Raw genomic sequence first — 20,965 nt, forward strand, 5'->3', positions numbered from 1 at the left:
TAGGCAAAAAACATCTGGAGAGCTACCGTTGGCCACCCCTGCCCTAAATTAAAGGGCAATGGTGACAAGAGTGGAAGTACATCAGAATGTTATTAACATCAGAATGTTATTAGCACCAACTGTTTTAAATTGTTTTAAATGTAATTGATTTTATTATGATGATGCACCAACGTGTTAGTCTCTTATTGTTTTATTATTGTTGTTGAGCCTACCTTGGTGGGGAGAGCGGGGTATAAATTTAATAAAACCTAAACCTAAACTTATCAGTGGGAGCAGTAGGGCCCTCCTTCAAGCCAGGTTCTGTTTGGTCACCTGCTGCAAGCTGTACCTTTGGCTCTCTGTCACTGCCCAGTCTTATTTTGCTGTTATTTTTCTCTATCATTTGTGAAGTTTGGGGAAATTCCTGGCTTAATTTAACATGGCCTGAACATGAGCAGTGTAAATTGTTGCTGTTAAAGGGTGAAAGATTTATGCAACACACCTTTAAGTTATCAATCTAACTCGAACAAGGACTTAAATATAACATTAGATAGCACACAATGGGGAAACGTCTGGACCTCAATTACATCTTTAACAAAATCTTCAAATGATGTTTCATAAAATTATCTCCCAAGTGTTGGAGATGTTCAGATCCTAAAGGCACTTATTTGCACCAATGGTGGGAGTGCAGAGTGATCCAGCCATTCTGGCAGTCGGTGTTTAAGCAAATTCAAATGATCTTGGGACTGTTGATTCCAGAGACTCCATCTATAGCTTTCTTGCACATTTGGCATGAGAATCATGTCCCCTGTGAAATAAGACAATTAGTCTCATTTCTTATGGCAGACAAACATCTAATTGCTTTGCAATAGAAGAATACTACACCTCCTACCATCAATCAATGGTATAAAAAATCTGGGACTATTTTATATTTGATAAAATTGCTGAAAATATGAATGAATCAGAAAGCAGTCCTGCCTCCTACCTAGAAAAATGACTTCCATTTTTGGAGAAAGAACAAACCATCTCATTGTTGAGCCAATCTAGACAATCACATCCTTCACTCAATGTTTTAGCCCACTTCTGACTTGATAATTATTATTTATAGATTATAAATTGGTTGTATTTTTAATTATATGTGTGTGTGTGTGTGTGTGTGTATATATATATATATATATATATATATATATATATATATATATATAATATTGTTGCTGTTTAACAAATAATATATATTAAAAATAATAAATTGTTGCTGTTTAAATTTAATCATGAGTTAAGTGAATTGCTAGTCCTACTGATTTTTAATTTTTAATATTTTTAAAAAATTCTAACCATCTTCTGGTTTGTTTTGTTTTTCAAAGATGGGAATACTACTTGTACAAACACCACTCTTCCCTTAAAAGTGATACCTGCAAACCTCGTTGATGCGTCTGACTTTGAGTGTTCCCTCTGTATGAGGTATTTTGAGCAAGAAGTGAGAAACAGTCTAAATTTTGCTTGAAACGAATATCAGGGCATTGTGGAAAGAAGCAGGTTCTTCTGTAAATTTCAGAAACCCTCTACCAACTTCGCAGAAGATCCTATATGAACTAATTTGCTTTAATTTATTATTTGAAAGCAGACTTCATAACATGGTATCTTTAGCTAAGAAATGCAAGTTTGTTTTTGTGGTGGACTGGGCTTGTGTCAGCTGGCGGGCTCTGACTCTTCCTACCTCTCCTTGAATTCTGACTTGAAGAGGCCATTCCACTCCACTGCCTCAGGGTATTGCTGTTACCACCGTCCCTGTCTTGGGCTCTGGTTAAGTAGGACAGGCTCCTAACCTCCCTCCTGTACCACTAGGAACCCTCCTCATGCTTCCAAGGGACCTTTGGGGCTCCCCTGGAGAGTTGGTAACTGGCCATTTTACAACTTTTCTTCTTCCTAGGGATTCCCTGATCCATCCTAGTGTTTCAAAGCAGTTGGAGGGAAGTATATAGTACGGAGGGACTTCACTCAACAGTTAAAAGATTTATGTAAAAAAACTATTTACAGGCATATCAAAAGTGAATGAAAGAAATAAAATAACATAGGCAAAAGTGGTCTCTCTTTCACCCTACTATAAACTCCTATCCTATCTAGATGGCATGCAGGCCAGGCACCCTACTTAGTTACTCTTGGGTAAGCTGGTCAAACATATTCCCCCAAATGGCCACCAACTCTGGCCCAGGATCAGGCTCTGTCTGTTGCAAGCTCCAACCAATGACTGACAGGCTTCCCTCCAAAAACTCAATAATATAAACAGCAGGAACTGCATCTCTCCTGCAGCATTCTGGGGCATATCTCCTCTAACCTTGAGGGATTTCCTGTCCTCTCTAGGGGGTTGTCCTCAAATTACTGGCTACAAACAGGCAGGGAGGAGGGAAGGAGGAGACTAGGTCAAGGCCTACCTAAAGTTTGATAGTCTTCTCCCATCCAACTCACAGATGGTTAAACCCACACACATCTCCATAGTTTTTATAGTATGTGGACATAAGGAACTTGCATGATAATATATGACATAAAATCAGAAGGAGGGGCTTACTCAGTCATATGACTTAGGAAATTTAGTTTCCCCCCAATAAAAAGTATAATTATGGATTTATATGTGCACAGGTGTATGAATGATTACTCCTGGTATTTCTTGGACTGTTGCTCATATCTCTCATGTAATTGCACACACTTCTATAAACATGAAAATAGTTATGGAGGGAAAGTTTTGCTTTAGATGTAATTATGAATTAACTTTTAAAAATGTGTTCACTGTGTCTTCTTTAGGTTATTTTATGAACCTGTTGCTACTCGTTGTGGACACACATTCTGCCTCAAATGCCTTGAACGTTGTATGGACCATAATCCTCACTGTCCACTGTGTAAGGAAGAGCTCTCTGAGGTGAGTTTTCCATGTGGCTACTTAAATATGGATTATTTTAAAATGTAAAAACACTACTGTTGGATAAAGCCAATGATCTGTCAAGTCCAACATGCCATTTGCACAGTGGCCAGCTAGATGACCCACAGTAGGGAATCAGATGCCAAATAGTTCCCCTATTGCAGCTCCCTAGCAGCTGCGGTCCCATTTATCTACCACAGCTAATAGCTACTGATGGAACAGTCTTCCATAAATTTGTCCAGCACTCTCTTAAAGCTGTCTGACCTTGTGGGCATCACTACATATTGCTGCAGTGATTTACAAAAGTTGTTTGAGAAAATACTTCCTTTTGTCTCTCCTGAATCTATTGCCCATTCACTACATTAGGTGCCCTTGAGTTCTGGTCTGTTGGGATAGAGGAAAATACCTGCACATAGGAAGGCAATCAGAAGCTCAGCATGGATGGTTATGCAGCCATTACAGATATTGCTAAGGGTTCCTCTCCCTGTGCTGAGTGTCAAAGCAGGGCCATTTTCTTCCTTTCCATCTAATTCCTGCAATGGTTTCAGTTCCAAAGGGAAGAAAAAGAAAGCTCTCCACACTTTGGACCCCCCCCCCTCCAATCTTATTGTGGGGGCTGTTATGTTTTTTGCTCAGGGGATAAATGTGACAAGACTTCCTAAATGCTGTTAACTTTTCATTTACAGTTTTTGGCAAGCAGAACTTATAAAAAAACCATCCTTACTGAAGAGTTAATAGTTCGTTATTTGCCGGAAGAGTTGTCTGAAAGGAGGAAAGTTTATGAGGAAGAAATGAAGGAATTGTCTAAGTAAGCAAACTTGCTACAAAAATATACTGATAAAAATTAACAAGTTAGTTTAAATATCAACTACTTATTTGTGTGCACACATAACTCTTTGAAAGGTTCTTGCAACACCAGCATATTTACAGCTGAGCAAAATGGTTTGTCTGGGTCACTTGAGTCTAGACATTGGCTTGGTTTACACAGGAGCCTCTGAACTGGACTTCTGTACAGAAAAGAGCAAGAGTCCAGTAGCACCTTAAAGGCTTACAACATTTGAGGCTGGATACGAGCAGTGACTCGTTAAAGCTACGTATGTTGTTATTCTTTAAGGTGCTGCTGGACTCCTGCTCTTCTCTGCTGCTACAGTTGGACTGATGTGGCCATTCATCTTGATCTATCTTCTTGGATCCCACAGTTAAGCTCTGTTGACAGAAGTGATTTCCTGTATGAGAGCTAGACTTCTTGCTTCCCTTCAAAATGCTGCTCCTGGGAGGCAGGAAACATTCCAAGAACCTCCAAGGCACAGCACAGTGTGTGTGGGAGGAAACAGAGGTCTGCAGTGGCGGGGGGTGGGGCAGAATGGGGGCAGGAATATGTCCATCTCCTTCTCTATTGCTGGAAATTTTCTGTGGGATCTAATTCATAAGAGACTGATTCACAAATGCCCATGAATTGGATATGCCAAAGCATGCTTTGTAAGGGTAGAAAACCACCAAATCAACAGGTGAAGCACTTCCATTTTATTGATCACTTTGCTGGGCAAGGTTTTACCTATTCATTTCTGTTTTTCACCAGCCTTAGTCTGAAATATAGTGACATCATTGCCATGACATAGTGTTAACCATTTTTGTGGTGGAGGGAGGAAATACATATAATGTGCTCACAAGTGTGAAAAGTTGTATACAAATCCCATGTACATATGAATACAAAGAACTTGATACAACTATTTTCTTATGCTTTACAGTTTGAATAAAGATGTTCCTATCTTTGTGTGCACCATGGCTTTCCCTACCATCCCCTGCCCTCTTCATGTCTTCGAACCTCGCTATCGGTTAATGATAAGAAGATGCATGGAAACTGGTACCAAGCAGTTCGGCATGTGTTTAGCAGATGAGTTGAAAGGGTAAGCAAAGGATTTGGAACCACACTGGCAAGTGTTGAATTTCTGTAAGAGAAAGTGCCAAGGTCTAAGTGGAAGGAATGTCTTCTAGTTTGAATGTTCTTCCAGTTCCTAGTGGTGTGTACTGGCTGTGGTACCTTAACAGAATAGGAAAAAACGTTCCGTTCATACACAGGGGCATTATGCTGTTCAGGGAGAAGCCATGGCTCAGTGGTAGATCATCTTTTTGGCATGGAGAAGGTCCTTGGGTCAATCCTCAGCTTCTCCACTTAAAAGGACCAGGCAGTATTTGTGAAAGCCTAAGATCCTGGAGAGCTGCTATCAGTCTGAGTAGACAACACGGAATTTGATGGACTAGCGGTCTGATTCAGCATAAGGCACCTTCATGGGTTCATGTGTACTTCCCAGTGTACTGAGCTATAATAATTTTAATGAGGCTCAGTGGCTGCTTTGGTATGTTCTGGTTTAAGTTAGGCTTTATTTCTTGGATGGTATGCTGTAGCTTGGATTTCTCCAGATATTTTTGGCCCTTTGAGTCTTTGCTGACACTTGTGGAGTATAAATTGCACCTTTGTAATAAATGTAATTTTTTTTTTGCCTTCAAGTCACAGCTGGCTTATAGCAACCCTGTAGGGTTACCAAAAGAGCCCCATGGCGCAGAATGGTAAAGCTGCAGTACTGCAGTCGGAGCCCACTGCTCACAACCTGAGTTCGATCCCACCAGAAGCTGGTTCAGGTAGCCAGCTCCAGGTTGACTCAGCCTTCCATCCGTCTGAGGTCGATAAAATGAGTACCCAGCTTGCTGGGGGGAAAGTGTAGATGACTTGGGAAGGCAATGGCAAACCACCCTGTAAAAAGTCTGCCGTGAAAACGTTGTGAAAGCAACATCACCCCAGAGTCAGAAATGACTGGTGCTTGCACAGAGGACTACCTTTACCTTTTTAGGGTTACCAAGGCAAAAAACATTCAGAGGTGGTGGTTTGTTGTTTGCATCATGACCCTGGTATTCCTTGGGGGTCATCAAAATACTAGGCAGAGCCAACCCTGCATACCTTCCAAGATCTGATTAGATTGGGCTAGCCTGGGCTATCCAGGTCAGGGCACACAGTAGGAATCTCCACAAATGATTCAACTGCCACTCTCATGCATCCGCAACATGGTTTTATGTAGTCATAGATGGGAGCAGAAGTTAGTATCCAGATTAATCTACATGAGATAAATGTCTGCCAACTGAGATTCAGTTATGCCAAAGAGAATCCTCTTCAGATGAGCCGCTTCTTGTTCTAGCCAGTATTCTTTTCACACTGATATTACAGTCTTCATAGCATAATTTATCTGTGATGTGTAGAGGCAGAATTTCCCCTGCTCTTTTGCTTTATGCACATTTCCTTCCTAGTAATTCAAGCTTCTGTTTAAAAAGTGTTTTTTTAGAGGCTGTTTGTTCATACCATTAGATACAAACACTAGAAGCTGTCAGACCTTTTGGTTAGGGAATTTGTACTCTGTGAGCAAGAGGCTTAGACAAGCTTTCTCAACAGTCCTTGAGATACTGATAGGGGCAATGAGATCTTATTCTCTCATTGACTGAACAGACTTATTGTCTACACTTATTGTCTACACACAAAAGCCTTGAATGCTAACAAGATTTTTTGAATCTAACAAGATTTTTTGAATGCACACTGTGATGATTACACATAGACAGAACAGCAGCCAGTAATGATGCAGTCTCGAGAGTGGTTTACAATCTTCTTTCCCTTCCCCTCCCCACAACAGACACCCTGTGAGGTAGGTGGAGCTGAAAGAGTTCTGTCAGAAACTGCTCCTGAGAGGAATAGCTCTGTGAGAACTTGTAACTGACTCAAGGTCACATCGCCAGGTGCATGTGGAGGAGTGGGGAATCAAACCCAGTTATCCCAGATAAGATTCCGTTCACTTAACCACTACACCAAACTGGCTCTCAGAGTCCATTCAGCACACTCAGTTTGTTATCTCCACCCTCACCCCCCTCGAAATTGCAATTCAGGGTTCAGTCAAACTAACATGAAACACAACATAGAAATCTCACCTATATGTTGGCTAGCATGGAGAATGTGGAGATGATCAGTTTGCACAGAAGATAGATTCCCCCCTCCCCTCCCCATTGGGATGACATGCCAGATTTTATAATCCTGATTTTCAGCTGTCCCATCCCTAACTGATTATTGGTTTGTGTCATCCAGATGATGGTGCAGTTCTACCCTGTCTGGGTGTAACAAGGGAGAGTCTTCTCCCAGAATCCTTCTGTCCATCTGGTATATCAAAGAACTGGGCGTAAATTTACTTTGCCCTCACCTTCATTGTTCTGGGCATTGTCTGGTGCCCAGAATGGTCTTATTGAATCTAGGAATGCAATATGTCTTTTCTTTAAATTATTTTACTTAAACATGTCTGAATTCTTACTGACAGAGATGATATATGTGGCTGAGGGGCAAGAACATATAAAAGAACAGTGCAAAGCACAACCTTGAAGTAGACCTTTTACACAGAAAGAACAACAAAAAGCATAATCAGGCCTGAAGCCTCAAAAATGGCTTTACTTTGGTTGAGACAAGGCTCAGTAACTGAGCTCCGAATTCTCATACCAGGATTGCCTCCAATGGTAGTATGTGTGTAAATTTTATTGAGTAACTATTGACTATTCCTTTGGCTCTTGGCCGCAAGAATCATGAACTTCTCTCATTTCATCCCATGGGTAGTTGCACAGTTCTTAAGGAATGATGTGGTTGTTAGTCCTTAAAGTTGTTAGACTTAAGGGAATTCAAAACATGAGGTCATCTGCAGTGTTGGAACAGAAATTGCCCCTACTGCCTTTTGTCTCTCATCTCTCGAAGCCTGTGTCAAGTACACTTGCACTTCCGCTAAATCCTTCTAACAGTTTGATACTGAGCATTATTTATACCAAACCAAGCCATTTGGAGTTCAGTAGGGCTTGCTCTCTAAACAGGCTTAGGATTTCAACCAATATAGATTTAGCTCATCTCTGTCTGTCTCTCGTCAGGTTTGCCGATTATGGCTGCATGCTGGAGGTCAGGGATGTGAAGTTTTTCCCCGACGGTCGCTCAGTTGTTGATACGGTTGGTGTTCGCCGTTTCAGAGTCTTGAGCCATGGTCAACGAGACGGGTATAATACTGCAAACATTGAATATTTGGAAGATAAAAAGGTACATTTTGTGCTGCTCTTTAAATCAGTGTGCTATCCACGGTGAAATTGTATATATTGTGGGTTGTTGTTTTTGTCTTATGAGCTGTAAAATAAATTGCTTGTCTTCACCCCAGCTTCACATTGTTAACCTCTCTCTGTTCCTTGGACTTTTTGCTCACTTTTGATAGTGGCTTTACTCCGTTTCAGATTATTCTTGCTGCAGTAGCCAAAGTCCACTTTCCTTCTCCCTGTTGATGCAGTAATCTAGCATTAGGAACCCCTCTTTGTGCTTCATAATTTTGAATCAACACACCACATTCAAAATATCAGTTTCGTTCCCTGAGCTTCAGAATACCTGGTCATGGAAAGTACCATCAAGTCACAGCTGACTTATGATGATTCTGTAGGGTTTCAAGGCAAGAGACATTCAGAGGTGGTTTGCCATTGTCTGTCTCTGAGTCACGACCCTGGTATTCCTTGGTGCAAATACTAGCCAGTGCTGACCCTGCTTAGCTTCTGAGATCTGATGAGATCGGGCTATGTCTAGCAGCAGATTTTGGAGATGTTTGCAGTTTTATTGCACAGCATTCCCAAATTCTCACTTATTACAGAATCCCGAATAGTTACCAAATAAGGACATGTTAGCTTGTAGCATAAATAAGTTTTCAAGAAGTGGAAATTGCCCTTATGTGTGCTACTTGGGAGATGTTTAGCAGCCAGATATTAGGAATTACGTATAATCAGCTTGCAGGTTATATCAGGCCTCTTGTATCAGTAACGGTCTTCTTTAGATTGATATAGTATTAGAAAGCTCTGTCAGATCACATGTTTCTCAAGCATGCTTTGGCCACTGCCCTTTAATCATGTTAACTTCTGCAGCTGTTGTCAGTGCCTAAAGCTGTTCTTAACAGATGGAGATAAAAGGTGGATGGATACAAGGAAAAGAGGTTCTCTTGAATGTTAAAATAGTCTGAGCTTTTATTTTTGAGAGCTTAGTGTAGAAGATCAAGGCTTTGTTGCTTTGTCATATTACCTGCTTGTTCTGAAGTGACACATAGAGAAAACCTTTTTGAGTGAGTATTCTGATTTCATCTCCTTCACACCCTCAGTGTGGAACACTAGAACTCGCCTTCCTTTACTGTTCTGCAGCAATCATGGACATTAAGAGAATATGGACAGCCATTCACTGAATGATAAATTATCACAGTAAAGAAGTTGATTCATATTGTTTTTGGCTCATGACAAGTAGAATCTTACTCCTTCTGCTTCCCTGGTGCAGTGTGGTGAGAATTCAATGACCACTTGAGAAGATAAGGGCATTGAAGAAGTCCTTTATACTTATTAAATCAACATTTTGAAAATGGTTGTTCGTATTCTCTTGTAATACATTCTCAGCATTTGTTGCCTTACTTTCTCCTGCCATTCTTTTTCTTGGACTGTTGTGTATCACACTGCAACATGTGTCTCTGGTCATCAGACTTGGAAGTACCTTCCTTCCTGGGTTTTGTATCTTTGTATAGTACCTTACTAAGGAAACCAGCCTTGGAGGAGATTATGGTTGCTAGAACTATGGTTGGGCTTTTTCAACTGTTGTCCCAAGTTGGTGTAAATGCATTCTAACTCTTCAGGCCTTCCATACCAAACTAAAGACTTCTCTTTTGAACTAGATTGAAATTGGGGACTGTGCTTGCTGCTCATACTTTTTGCTTAGTGTTTTATGATTACTTTATTTCAGTTGTTTTGTATTAACTACCTTGTTAGCCACCTTGAGGACACATTAAAAAGGCAACCCTAACTATGTCAGTTTCCTAATGCCAAGTGTTCTTGCACTCTTAGCTGTACAATCGGGGCAGCAATAGTACGAAGCAACAAATTATTTTGAGGAGACCTGGCTGTGCTGTTTTAATCTTGTGAGCTTTTTTCCCCTGTTTGCTGATAGTTATATTACAATTTATTGGTTTGTAATTTGTTGTGTTGTTGGCTACCTTGTATCTAAAATTATGCCCAGCAAGTGTGGTAGAGGTATAGTGAGGTGTAGTGAGCTCTTTATCTGCCCAGTGTTGAGTTGTGGTTTAGTAGGGATGGTATATATATATCCAGCATGTGTATTCTCTTCTCCTTTCCCAGCAGTTAGAAACAGATATTGAATGGCAACCATTTTTCTTCAGCAATTCAGTCAGAAGCTCAGAAACAATGTTTTTAAATTTATCGGTCACTAGTTCCACTAAGATCAAGTAGGGTCTAGTCTAGATTTTTTTAGTTTTTCATTTTATCCTGATCTTCTTTCAAGGAACTTGGGGTAGTATACTTAATTCACTTACTTCCAATTTTACCCCCGCAACCACCATAGGAGGGAATTTATAGTCAAGAAGTGGCAAGTGGTTGAAGATGGCCAATGTCAGCCTGGGACCTACATATCTAAGGAACCATCTCTTCCCATATACCCCCTGGAAAATCTTGCACTCCACTGATTGGTATTTATTGGTTATCCCTGCCCCAAAAGACATCCATATAGCCTCAACCAGGACCATGGCTGTTTCTGGCCTGACCCCTATCTGGTGGAACACACTCCTGTCTGAGACCAGGGCCCTGATTTATTACAGTTCTATGAGACTTATTATTGTAAATCAGAGCTGTTCTGCCAGGCTTCTGGTTGAGGCGATTGAGGTCTAATTATTTGGCCTCCTCATTACATCTGCCCCTATGAAGTGCTGGCATTATTAATCTGTTGAGACTCCTGGTTACCATCCTTCCAGCTGTTAGGGTTATTGTGTAAATCTATTTCACCATGTTTTAAGTGTTTCCCCGAAAATAAGACCTACCCAAAAAATAAGCCCTAGCAGGATTTCTATGCATTTGTTAAATATAAGCCCTACCCCGATAATAAGACCTAGTGATGGGCGTGGCTATGCAGCGTATCTGCATAGCCACGCCATGCATTTCGGCGCGGAGCGGTAAGGAAGACTGAAATACCTTTTATCTGCTACAACTCCTTTCTCTGAGCCGTTCGCACTTGCGCGGGTGCGCAAGTGGTAACCACATCACTCCTTTCTCCTAGCCGTTTGCGCATGCACGGGTGCGCGTGTGGTAACCGCAGTCGCAGGCATCCTATTGCGCACGTGCGAACGGCTAGGGGAAAGGAGTTCACGCATCACTAGCACCAGCCCCACTGTATTTGAATAAATGTACATTGTTGTATTGTACTTAATAAAAATAAGACATCCCCTGAAAATAAGCCCTAGTGTGTCTTCTTGAGAAAAAATAAATATAAGACAGTGTCTTATTTTCGGGGAAAAGTACTATTGTACTTAAAATACTACTGTACTAAAATTATTAAAATTTAATTTACTATTTTAGTAATCGGTTTTTAATGTTTAAAATCTGATGTTACCCTGCCCTGAGCCTGCTTGCAGGAAGGGCAGGATATAAATTCAATAACAATACAATAAATAAAAGTGAGCTTCGTGGAGGTAAGGAGTTTGAACCTAGGCCTCCTTGCGCCTGCTTAGACATCAATGTGAACTCTACCACACAGTAGCATGTACTATACTACACAGACTCTTTTTGCTTATCCAGTATGTTACTATAGATAGATATAATATATGGATTCTTACTAGCCAAACATTATGTAATAATAGGAGCAAGATGACTGGAATAAGACCAGTGTGACTGGGATAAAGATCTTGGCTTAAATCCACCATAGTCTTTTCACACACCAAAGGGATGTGCATTTATGGAGTTCAATGTGCCTGGTTCTCCCATCCAAATACCACTACTAGCAACAGAAATGAGACAGGGAATTGTCAGAAATCCACATTCACACTCCCCACACACACACATGGGAATTCTTTGGTAGACCCAAGCCTTTTGAATGGTTTTCATTGGTAATCAGATGGCGAAGCTGATTTATTGTCTGGCTGCTTGAATGCCTTTGTGTCTGCCAATGTAAGCTGGAATTGGTACCTGTTTGTGAATACGATCATTAGGTGGGTATGCTGCTGCATGTTTATTGGAGTCTGTAGTTCTCTTTTTGGGAAGGGAGAAAGAACTAATACTTTTTTGTTACAATTTTATTTTGTCACATAAAAATAGGATGGACTGCTAAGGACTTTAGCTTTAGTTTGTAGCACTTGTGGTGGCTAGAGAAGTCTTGGAAAAACCTCTGCTTTATATGCAGAAGGTCCCAGGTTTAGCTCCCAGCATCTCCAGTTAAAAAGACCAGGCAGTAGATGATGTGAATGACCTGTCTGAGACCCCGGAGAACCAGTCTGAGGAAATATTAACCTTGATGGACTGATGGTTTAATGCAGTATAAGGTAGTTTCATGTGTGAGTTTGGCTTCTCTTTGCTGCACTGCTGTTCCTCCTCCTCCTTCTGTCCAATATTACCTGTCCACCACAGCTTTGTGTAAGAATTCTGAATTTGCCAGCCCTTGCAGTTGGAGTCTTAAAAGAATCTGGAATTTCTTAATGTTAAGAACATAAGAGAAGCCATGTTGGATCAGGCCAATGGCCCATCCAGTCCAACACTGTGTCACACAGTGGCCAAAAAACCCAAGTCCATCAGGAGGTCCACCAGTGGGGCTAGAAGCCCTCCCACTATGCCCCCCCAGCACCACGAATACAGAGCATCACTGCCCCAGACAGAGAGTTCCACAATACGCTGTGGCTAATAGCCACTGATTGACCTCTGCTTTGTATGCTTATCCAATCCCCTCTTGAAGCTGTCTATGCTTGTAGCCGCCATCACCTCCTGTGGTAGTGAATTCTACGTGTTAATCATCCTTTGGGTGAAGAAGTACTTACTTTTATCAGTTCTAACCCGACTGCTCAGCAATTTCATTGAATGTCCACGAGTTCTTGTATTGTGAGAAAGGGAGAAAAGTACTTCTTTCTCTACCTTCTCTATCCCTATGCATAATCTTGTAAACCTCTATCATGTCACCCCGCAGTTGACGTTTCTCCAAGCTACTGAGCCCCAAGCGTTTTAACCTTTCCTCATAGGGAAAGGGTTGAAGTCAAGGCAGTGCGTTTAAGATGTCTTAAAGTGGCATAATTGCATTGCATGTTAATACATCTGTATTGTTTGTTTGCCATGCTGCACATGAGGAAAATATTAATTAAAAATAACTTTTTTATGCATTGCCCAGGTTGAAGGAGCAGAGTATGAAGAACTTGTCCGCCTTCATGATTCTGTGTACGATCAAGCTGTTGCCTGGTTTACTTCTCTCAAGGACAATATGAAAGCCCAGATTTTAAACCATTTTGGATCAATGCCAGGGAAAGAATCTGAGCCACAGGTAAATATTATAACACAGATATATAATTGAGTGGCATTCAGAAGTCAGAGCATGGAAAGGAAATAGAGGAAGAGTCTCATAAGCTGCTGGGGTTGCCAGCCATATGCGATGTTCAGTCACCTGTGAGTAAATCTGCAAAAGCAGGGAGAGGCATAGGGATTAGTTGAGGCCCATTCTTCAGACAATTCTCAATGATGGGAATTGACCAGAGGACTATGTTATTTGGGGCAGGGGATCAGCTCTTATCTATATCAACAAATTCTTTTCAAGGGCCTTAGAGTTCATTCAATAATGATGCCATAATATGGGTAGGATAAAATATACCTGAAAGTCGAAATTACAGTAGATCAATTCATTGAAACACATTCATTAACTCTGTCACATTCTGATTTGGTTTACCTTGAGAGGCACTGTCTCCATTTAGTGTCTTTTTCTAGAGCAGCAAGACAGATTTAGTCAGCTGCAACTAGCCAGATTGGGTGATGGTGTTTTTTTTTGCGAAATCCCAAAGCACAACAGCACCACATTTTCTGTCTGTTGTTCAGTAGGAAAGAAGCTGGAATCAGGGTTGGTTTTGTTTGTTTTTAAAAGTTATCTATAGTCTTTGCCATCTTGAGGAAGGGTGAGGAAGTAGAGTGCAGGAAATGACCATGAAAGATCGTATCTGACTGTCACTAACTACACATTACATGGAAATATGTGCACAAAACCCCATCTTGTGTAGCTTTTGTATCAAAAAAAGAAATTTAGATGGGGGAATTTGGAATGGGGAAGCTCTGGAAGAATGCTTTAAATAAATATATACATATTGGCTGGCAGCCATTTTTTCATGCCAGATCTCTCTCCCCCTCCTCCAGTTTCCAATCACATAACTTACGACTGTACAGTTGGAAATAGGACAAGCATCTGTCTTACATTGCTCTGCTTGGTATCTGTTTTTATTTTTAAACAAACAGTGGGACTCTAGCATGTGCTTTTACACACAAAATATAGTTAAGTCACTAATAATTTAGGATTTAGTGTGAGGCATAATACATTTTCTTATGTGGACATTTCCTTAATCCCCTGAAGAAAAGATCAGTAGCTGTTCAACACTCTGGAATTGACCATCCCAGTTAACTTACATCATTTTGGCTTAAAATGATTCCTTCTTTGCATCAGTTATGTTTGTGTCAGTGTTCCCTCTAAGCTAGCTCAGTTTTTTAGCCTCCAGCTCATACATTTTTGTCTTAGCTCAGGAAAAATGGCCCCAGAATAAACTAATTTATTCAGTAGCTCACAACTTTAATGTGAATAGCTCACAAAGTCAAATTTTTGCTCACAAGACACCACAGCTTAGAGGGAGTATTGGTTTGTGTTTGCATAGTGTGTTGTTTATTCTGTTAAGTAATATGCCAAAATGCCTATATACTTAGTCTAGCTCTGTTTCTTTGTTCTATTTTTGTGCATTCAATTTTCTGAAACTATAAATCCATACTTTTATGTACCAGTAAATGGTGAAGGAATAGCCTTATCATCAAGCAGTTCTGCTGTGTCAGAACAAGAGTATAGATCTTATTTTGGCATTTCCAGCTGTAACAAAAAAGAACAGATAATTGCAGGATAACTCCACATTGGTATGAGCAAAAAGCATTCTGGCACTTAAAATTATTTACCTACCTTATCTAGTATTAGGATATCTGCATGAAAAGATCATTTTGTTTCTAGCTGATTTTTTGCAGAGTTGTTTAACTTAGCACTAGAGAGGGATGTAGAAAATAAAACACAAGAAAAACCTGTACCAGTAGGGTTTCCCCCCCCCAATATATGGGGTGTGCAGGTCCCAACTGACCACCTCTATGCTGCAGATAAATACACATAGATGGAGTCGTGATACAGTGGCCTGTTTCTGCACAGTTCTAAATACTCTAAAGGACTCTACTTAAGAGGCCATGGCAGTTTATGCCAATTCCCTTCCCCCACCCATTTTGCCCCCTATGCTGTCAGCTGACCCCAGGGCTCAATGATTGACACTGGGAGTGGAAAGTGAAAATGTATATGAGCAGATCTTGTTAGAAACAAAGCAGAAATAAGTGAATGCACACACACACACATGCATACCTTATGTACACACACACACACACACAAATAACCTGAAAAAAAGGTCTCGGCGACATGGTGGTATTTGTATCTCAAATAGACCTTAATTCCTTTTGTTTTGTTTCCGGTCAGGCTGACAGGAGGTTTCAGAAAAGGGATGATAATGTTTTTTATTTTATTTATTTAAAAAAACTTATGCCTCACCTTTTTGCCTTCATCGGGGCCATCAAGGAAGCTAACAAATTAAAAACACTTCTTAAAAAACTATAAAAAGGAACAACAAGTCATAAAAGCAAGCTAAAACAGATGAATGATAGTTAAAACATAAGGGAAGGAGGAGGGAAAGGGAGAGAGGTCACTGAGGGAATACTAGACAAAACAAAAAAGTCTTTACCTCCGTTGGTGGAAGACTACAACAAATCTTTCTGGACAGGGGAGTTCCAAAGTTTTGGTGCCATAGCCAAGAAGGCCCTCTCCCAGGTTGCCAGCTGCCCAATCTTAGAAGGGCAGGGCATCTGAGGTGCTGAAAGGTTTGCACAGACTCTCTAGAATAGTCTGGTTTTTAAAAGTTTGCTCCAGTTAATCATCAGAAAGGCAGTAGTAGGTAGATCCTTGATCACTGCGTTCTGCCTTTACACTCATTTAGAGCTTGCCATTATTTGCTTTTGTTTCTCTTGCAGAGCAGTCCCAGTGGCCCGGCTTGGTCTTGGTGGCTGTTAGCAGTATTGCCGCTAGAGAACAGGGCCCAGTTGGCCATTCTTGCCATGACTTCGCTGAAAGACCGTCTGATCGCTATACGGCGTGTATTAATATTTGTGACGCGCAAAAGACCCAGATGACATCGCCTTATTTGTGACCGGATGCTCTGCAACCCACTTGTTGCAAATGCAAGAAAGAAAGATCGAACAGTTATTCCTACTAATGACACTGATCCGCTCATCTCGGCATTCACCATTGTTTGCACTCTCTATCCAGTAGTTACTCAAGCACTCAGTGCCTATTGTCCTGAAGAAATCTGAGCCTCTTGGAAGTTGTGCTACAATTGCAACATAGCTAACAGTGTGGTTGTAGGCAACAGCTTGAAAATAACCCAACTGTCTTCTTGTCACAGTGAGACAACCCAAGTTTGGAGCCCTATGTTGTCACCAAAGCTCTAAAAGAGGTTTCAACTTAGTAGCAATGAGACGAACTCAGAACAGTAGGTTAGGAACTGGGGGGGGGGGGGGGGGGGAGGAATGCATTATTAGAATATGCTTGATAGCAAGCTGAAGGGAAATTCTTCAGACTGAAGGAAGAATGGCAACTGAATGAACTGAACAGTCTTTCCATCTGCAGCCTGTTGACAAAATGATAGACGTATGAAGCGAACTGGGATTCACCTGGTCAAAATGTTTCCTTCAGAGGGTTTGTGTGTCCAGAAGAGCAGCTGCCGAAAGGCAGAGTGGGTGGTAGAATAAGTTAATCCCTTGTGTTCTGTAATTTGCATGTTGTGTGTAATAGAAAGAATGTTTAAAATATATATAGGAAGCTGGGTTCCTCCACCCCCACCCTTCAAAAAAAGAAAATCAGAGCAACCTCAGGCAGCCTATATTACAAAATCACTTAGAATCTGCCCTGCCCTCAGTGGTTACACCCAGGGCCTGTGCACATAAGAATCCCATTGCCTATCATGGCATATGGCATTTTATGAGTGCATGGGATGCTTTTCTCTGAAACTATTACCACTTAAGCATATCAGACGCTAATGGCTGGATAGTGGCCAGAGTTTAGTTTATATATACTTTGTTGTTTTAGGCTGTTTTGTGGTTAGCTCATTAAAAGGCTGTTGAGAAGTAATATTTGCAATTTCAGATTATCCTACATGTTCATTCAAGATTCAGTTTACCTGTACATACAACCGCCAGACCAGCTTATTATACTGGAACAATGTTAGCACATTTGTTTTTTTAAAAAACCAAAACTTTAATATTCCTCTTTATGTACCGACTACTGTCTGTGCTTGAAGTCTTTTTGTCCATGGTGACAACATGAAAGGAGGCACAAATTCAACCCTGTAAAGGCAAATCTCAATGCAAGCTTAAACCAGGTGTTACCTTCAATTTGTTGTTGGTTCTGTAAATATATTTGTACTTTGATGTCTTAGTAACTATTGTTTGATGACTTCTAAAAATGGTCAGGCAACCCATTAGAAATAAGAAAAAAAATTGGCAGGTGTGAAATAACAGAACAATGCAAGTAGCAGAGGTTTTTTAAGTTGTAGAAATAGTTGTACTCTTGGGTGAGAGGATTAAAATGGTTCAGTTCTCAACACATCGTGCAAATGGAAGGCAAAGTAAAATATTGGCTCGTGTGCAAATAATTTGGCAAGGTGAAAATAGTGGCAATACCAAAATATTTTAAAAGTGCCTCCTTTTTAAATTAGAAAAAGAAAGTTCTCTTTAGACAAAGGCTGTAAACACTTGCACATGAATTCAGGAAGAAATATTTTTAATGATCTAACTGTATTCTTGGGTATTATAATTGTAGTCTGAGTGATACTAGATGATTGGCAAAAATATCTAGTCCGAAGTTGCCAATAGTAGTTTCCTCAGAACTGATCAATGCACCCTGAATGTACTGTAGTTGCCTCTACCTTGAATTAGCCTTTTTGTAGTTAAGTAACAACCTCTGACTATTCTTTTAATTGTAAACTGTGTAACTTGCAACCAATGATCTAATAATCTCTACCATAGCCTTCCTGCAAGTTCTGCTACCTTTTCCAGAGTGTGTAGATAATGTGGTGGTGATTGTTCTTTCTTCAAGTATTTTTAGCGAGCATTAAAGCCAGAAAAAGGGAGGTCTTAGGGTGTATTCCCTTCTATCCATTCTCCCTAGGTGCTATCATACTTCCCCACCGCCTCTGTCTTCCAGTTAATCCACTGGACTTCACAAAGCTTCCAAAGTTAACTAAGCATGCCCTCATTAATTTTTTTGCAGGGAACTTGGACCATCTGCATTGACTTTCCACAATACCTTTTGACTGTTTGTTTAAAATGGTTTGGGTTTGTTTTTGGTTTTTTTACCATTTCTAGGTATAACTCAAACCTTTTCTTCTATGGATTGATGAAATAACTGAGAATTGGTACATAACTAAGGAACTGTTTTGTTCCAGTAATTAGTTTAGCATTCTCCACTCTCTTAGATTGTATTCCCTGCTGTCTCCTTGAAGAGTCCTCTTCTGTTTAGGACAAAGGACTTTTTCGAACAGTCTTCAGTATAGTTTCAGTTCCGTAACAGTATCAGTCCTTAAAATTAAGGTCACATCCACTCTTTTAACAGTCAAAGGAGCAGATGTTATCTCTGACATTAAGGTACATGATGAAAGCTGAAGTTTTAAACCTCTTTTCTCTCAGGCTGTTTGATCTGGCAATTTGGGAGAATTGGGGTGGGTGTCTGCAGTCCAAAAGGGTTTTGAGAAAAACATGTGAGACATAACATTTCTTTGACTGTGTCAGGGTGGAGAAGGCATTCCAGCCTCCCCTATAAAAAGCAAACATGCATAAGCTTGTCTTGACATTGCAGGCCAGCTCTGAGGCTTCCAAATAATAGATGTATTTGAAGTTCACTTGTCTTTTGAACTTCATAATCTATACCAGTTGTTTGCTACTGTGGCCTTTTATCAGCTGCATCTAACTGTCCTTCTTTTCAATCATGGGGATTGTTTTGTGACTCCATTGAGCTGATAATCAGCAGATTACTGCTTCTCCTTTGGCTTGTGCTGCAGTTAATTTCCAAACAGAATACATGGCCATGGTGTTCAGAAGGCTGTGTGCTTTAGTCATACAGAATCTAGGGTATCTGAAGGACTGGTGTCTGGTAGCGCCTTAATTTTGCAGCTCTGGAATGATTGTATCAACAAAGCAACGCAAAACCGGATCTGGGGCTTGTGACCAGGTTGTTGATGTTGTTTGTATGTATGTGTGTTTTTTTTTAAAGTACATTTTATGTAGATAAAACTTGAAACAAAATCCTCATCTGTTTTTTTAAGCTAGTTGAAGTGTGTGTGTATGTGTACATATGTATAGATATAAATTATTAATCCGCGCCTTTTTTGTATTTAGTGAAAACAAAAAAAACAGATCTGTGTTACAACCATGTTTGGCATTTCTTGTTCTCTAAAATGAAGCCAAACTTTTTTTTTTAAGAAAACTTTTTTTTTTTTTTGCAATGTTCATTTCATGTATATTTGGACTACACATGGGAAAATGTATTTATGTGATATTTGGAATAAATAAATTCAGTTTACACACGTCAAGCTGTCCTTTTACTAACTGTTTTGTTTCAGGTAATGCTGGCGCTTATTGCTGGGAATTAGTAATTTGTATAGCTCCCTTGAAACAACCAGTGCTTTCATGCTGCACATGGACTATCCCCCCCCCCCCCCACCTCCACTGGCAGAAAAGCAGCTTCAAGAAAGAAAGCAGTTTTGAGCAGATAGCAGGGAAGAGAAGGAGTTAAGCTGCCTTGACCGCTTCTCTGTTGTAACTTCATGATGTTGCTGGGCATTTAAAAAACAAAAACCAACAGCCTTTGGGAAGAAAGAGTCACAAAACTTGTAATGTGTGGTTTGAGCCTCAGAACAGTTTCAGTTGAATGTGTGTTTAGCTTGCAAAGGACCTGTTTGCCTCTGGCTAAACTTTAAAAACCTGATAGTGTGAGGTGTATTTTTCTTCAATTCTATAGAAGCTGAACATGGAACACAAATAGAAGAAGCTCTTTGATTAGTAGCTGCATTGTTGAAGTCTGTTCAAAATTAGTGTTTAAGTATGGTAAGCATTTGTTTTCACTGGGATTACATGGGTTTCCCTTCTCTAGATGCTTTCCCTCATCATATTTTTTTAAAATAGACATTAAAATTATTATATGACAGTTTCCACTTAAAGACTTAAGAGGTGGATTTTCAAATAGGGAAAATGTTGTTTTAAACACTGCTGGTGGTTGTTTCCCTTCCAAAAGTGATAATTTCCAGTCTCCACATTTCCTGATCCAACCAGTTCTGCCTCCACTCAAGATTCTCCTGCTCCTGGTGGATTTTTCAAGGTTGCTATGATTCTTACCATGCTTCAGCAATCCTGAAAAATCAGTTCCCTTTTAGAGGCTATCACTGCAAGCTTGGCTGCTTACAGAGCACAAGGGGGTAACTTCAAGGAATGTGGTCACTTACAAGGTGATGAAAAATTCTGAACTTAAAAAACATTAAATTTCTTTTTCAGCTTGATGTTCATAAAGCTTGGTGGCAGGCTTATAGGAGTTGGGTGGTTATGAGAACTGTGGGAAATATTTTGCAGGGGTGGCCAACGGTAGCTCTCCAGATGTTTTTTACCTACAACTCCCATCAGCCCCAGCCATTGGCCACGCTGACTGGGGCTGATGGGAGTTGTAGGCAAAAAACATCTGGAGAGCTACCGTTGGCCACCCCTGTTTTAGAGGAAGTCTGGTTATGGCTCTTGCTTCGCTTCTGAAAGGTAATGAGAGGGCATGGTTATGACTTGATTGGGGAAATGCATCTCTTTCAGGGACATTTTGTTTGCCTAAAGGTGCCAAAATTCCAATTGTTTTACTACATTAAG

The 20,965-nt window shown here is 40.4% G+C and overlaps 1 protein-coding gene across 1 annotated transcript in view; it reads left to right on the plus strand.

Annotated features, from left to right (window-relative positions):
• The window catches only part of LONRF2 (LON peptidase N-terminal domain and ring finger 2), a 57,969-nt gene extending 38,325 nt beyond the window's left edge, over nucleotides 1–19,644 (plus strand). Inside the window, exons 6-12 of the mRNA XM_060233826.1 lie at nucleotides 1,344–1,440; nucleotides 2,779–2,893; nucleotides 3,580–3,701; nucleotides 4,642–4,800; nucleotides 7,835–7,997; nucleotides 13,128–13,277; nucleotides 16,037–19,644. Coding sequence (XP_060089809.1) covers nucleotides 1,344–1,440; nucleotides 2,779–2,893; nucleotides 3,580–3,701; nucleotides 4,642–4,800; nucleotides 7,835–7,997; nucleotides 13,128–13,277; nucleotides 16,037–16,195 — 965 coding nt within the window. The 3' untranslated portion in view covers nucleotides 16,196–19,644. The remainder of the gene's footprint in view (nucleotides 1–1,343; nucleotides 1,441–2,778; nucleotides 2,894–3,579; nucleotides 3,702–4,641; nucleotides 4,801–7,834; nucleotides 7,998–13,127; nucleotides 13,278–16,036) is intronic.
• The last annotated feature ends 1,321 nt before the right edge of the window (nucleotides 19,645–20,965 follow it).

The sequence above is a fragment of the Heteronotia binoei genome, chromosome 3, assembly GCF_032191835.1.
Source record: "Heteronotia binoei isolate CCM8104 ecotype False Entrance Well chromosome 3, APGP_CSIRO_Hbin_v1, whole genome shotgun sequence".
Lineage (NCBI taxonomy): Eukaryota > Metazoa > Chordata > Lepidosauria > Squamata > Gekkonidae > Heteronotia > Heteronotia binoei.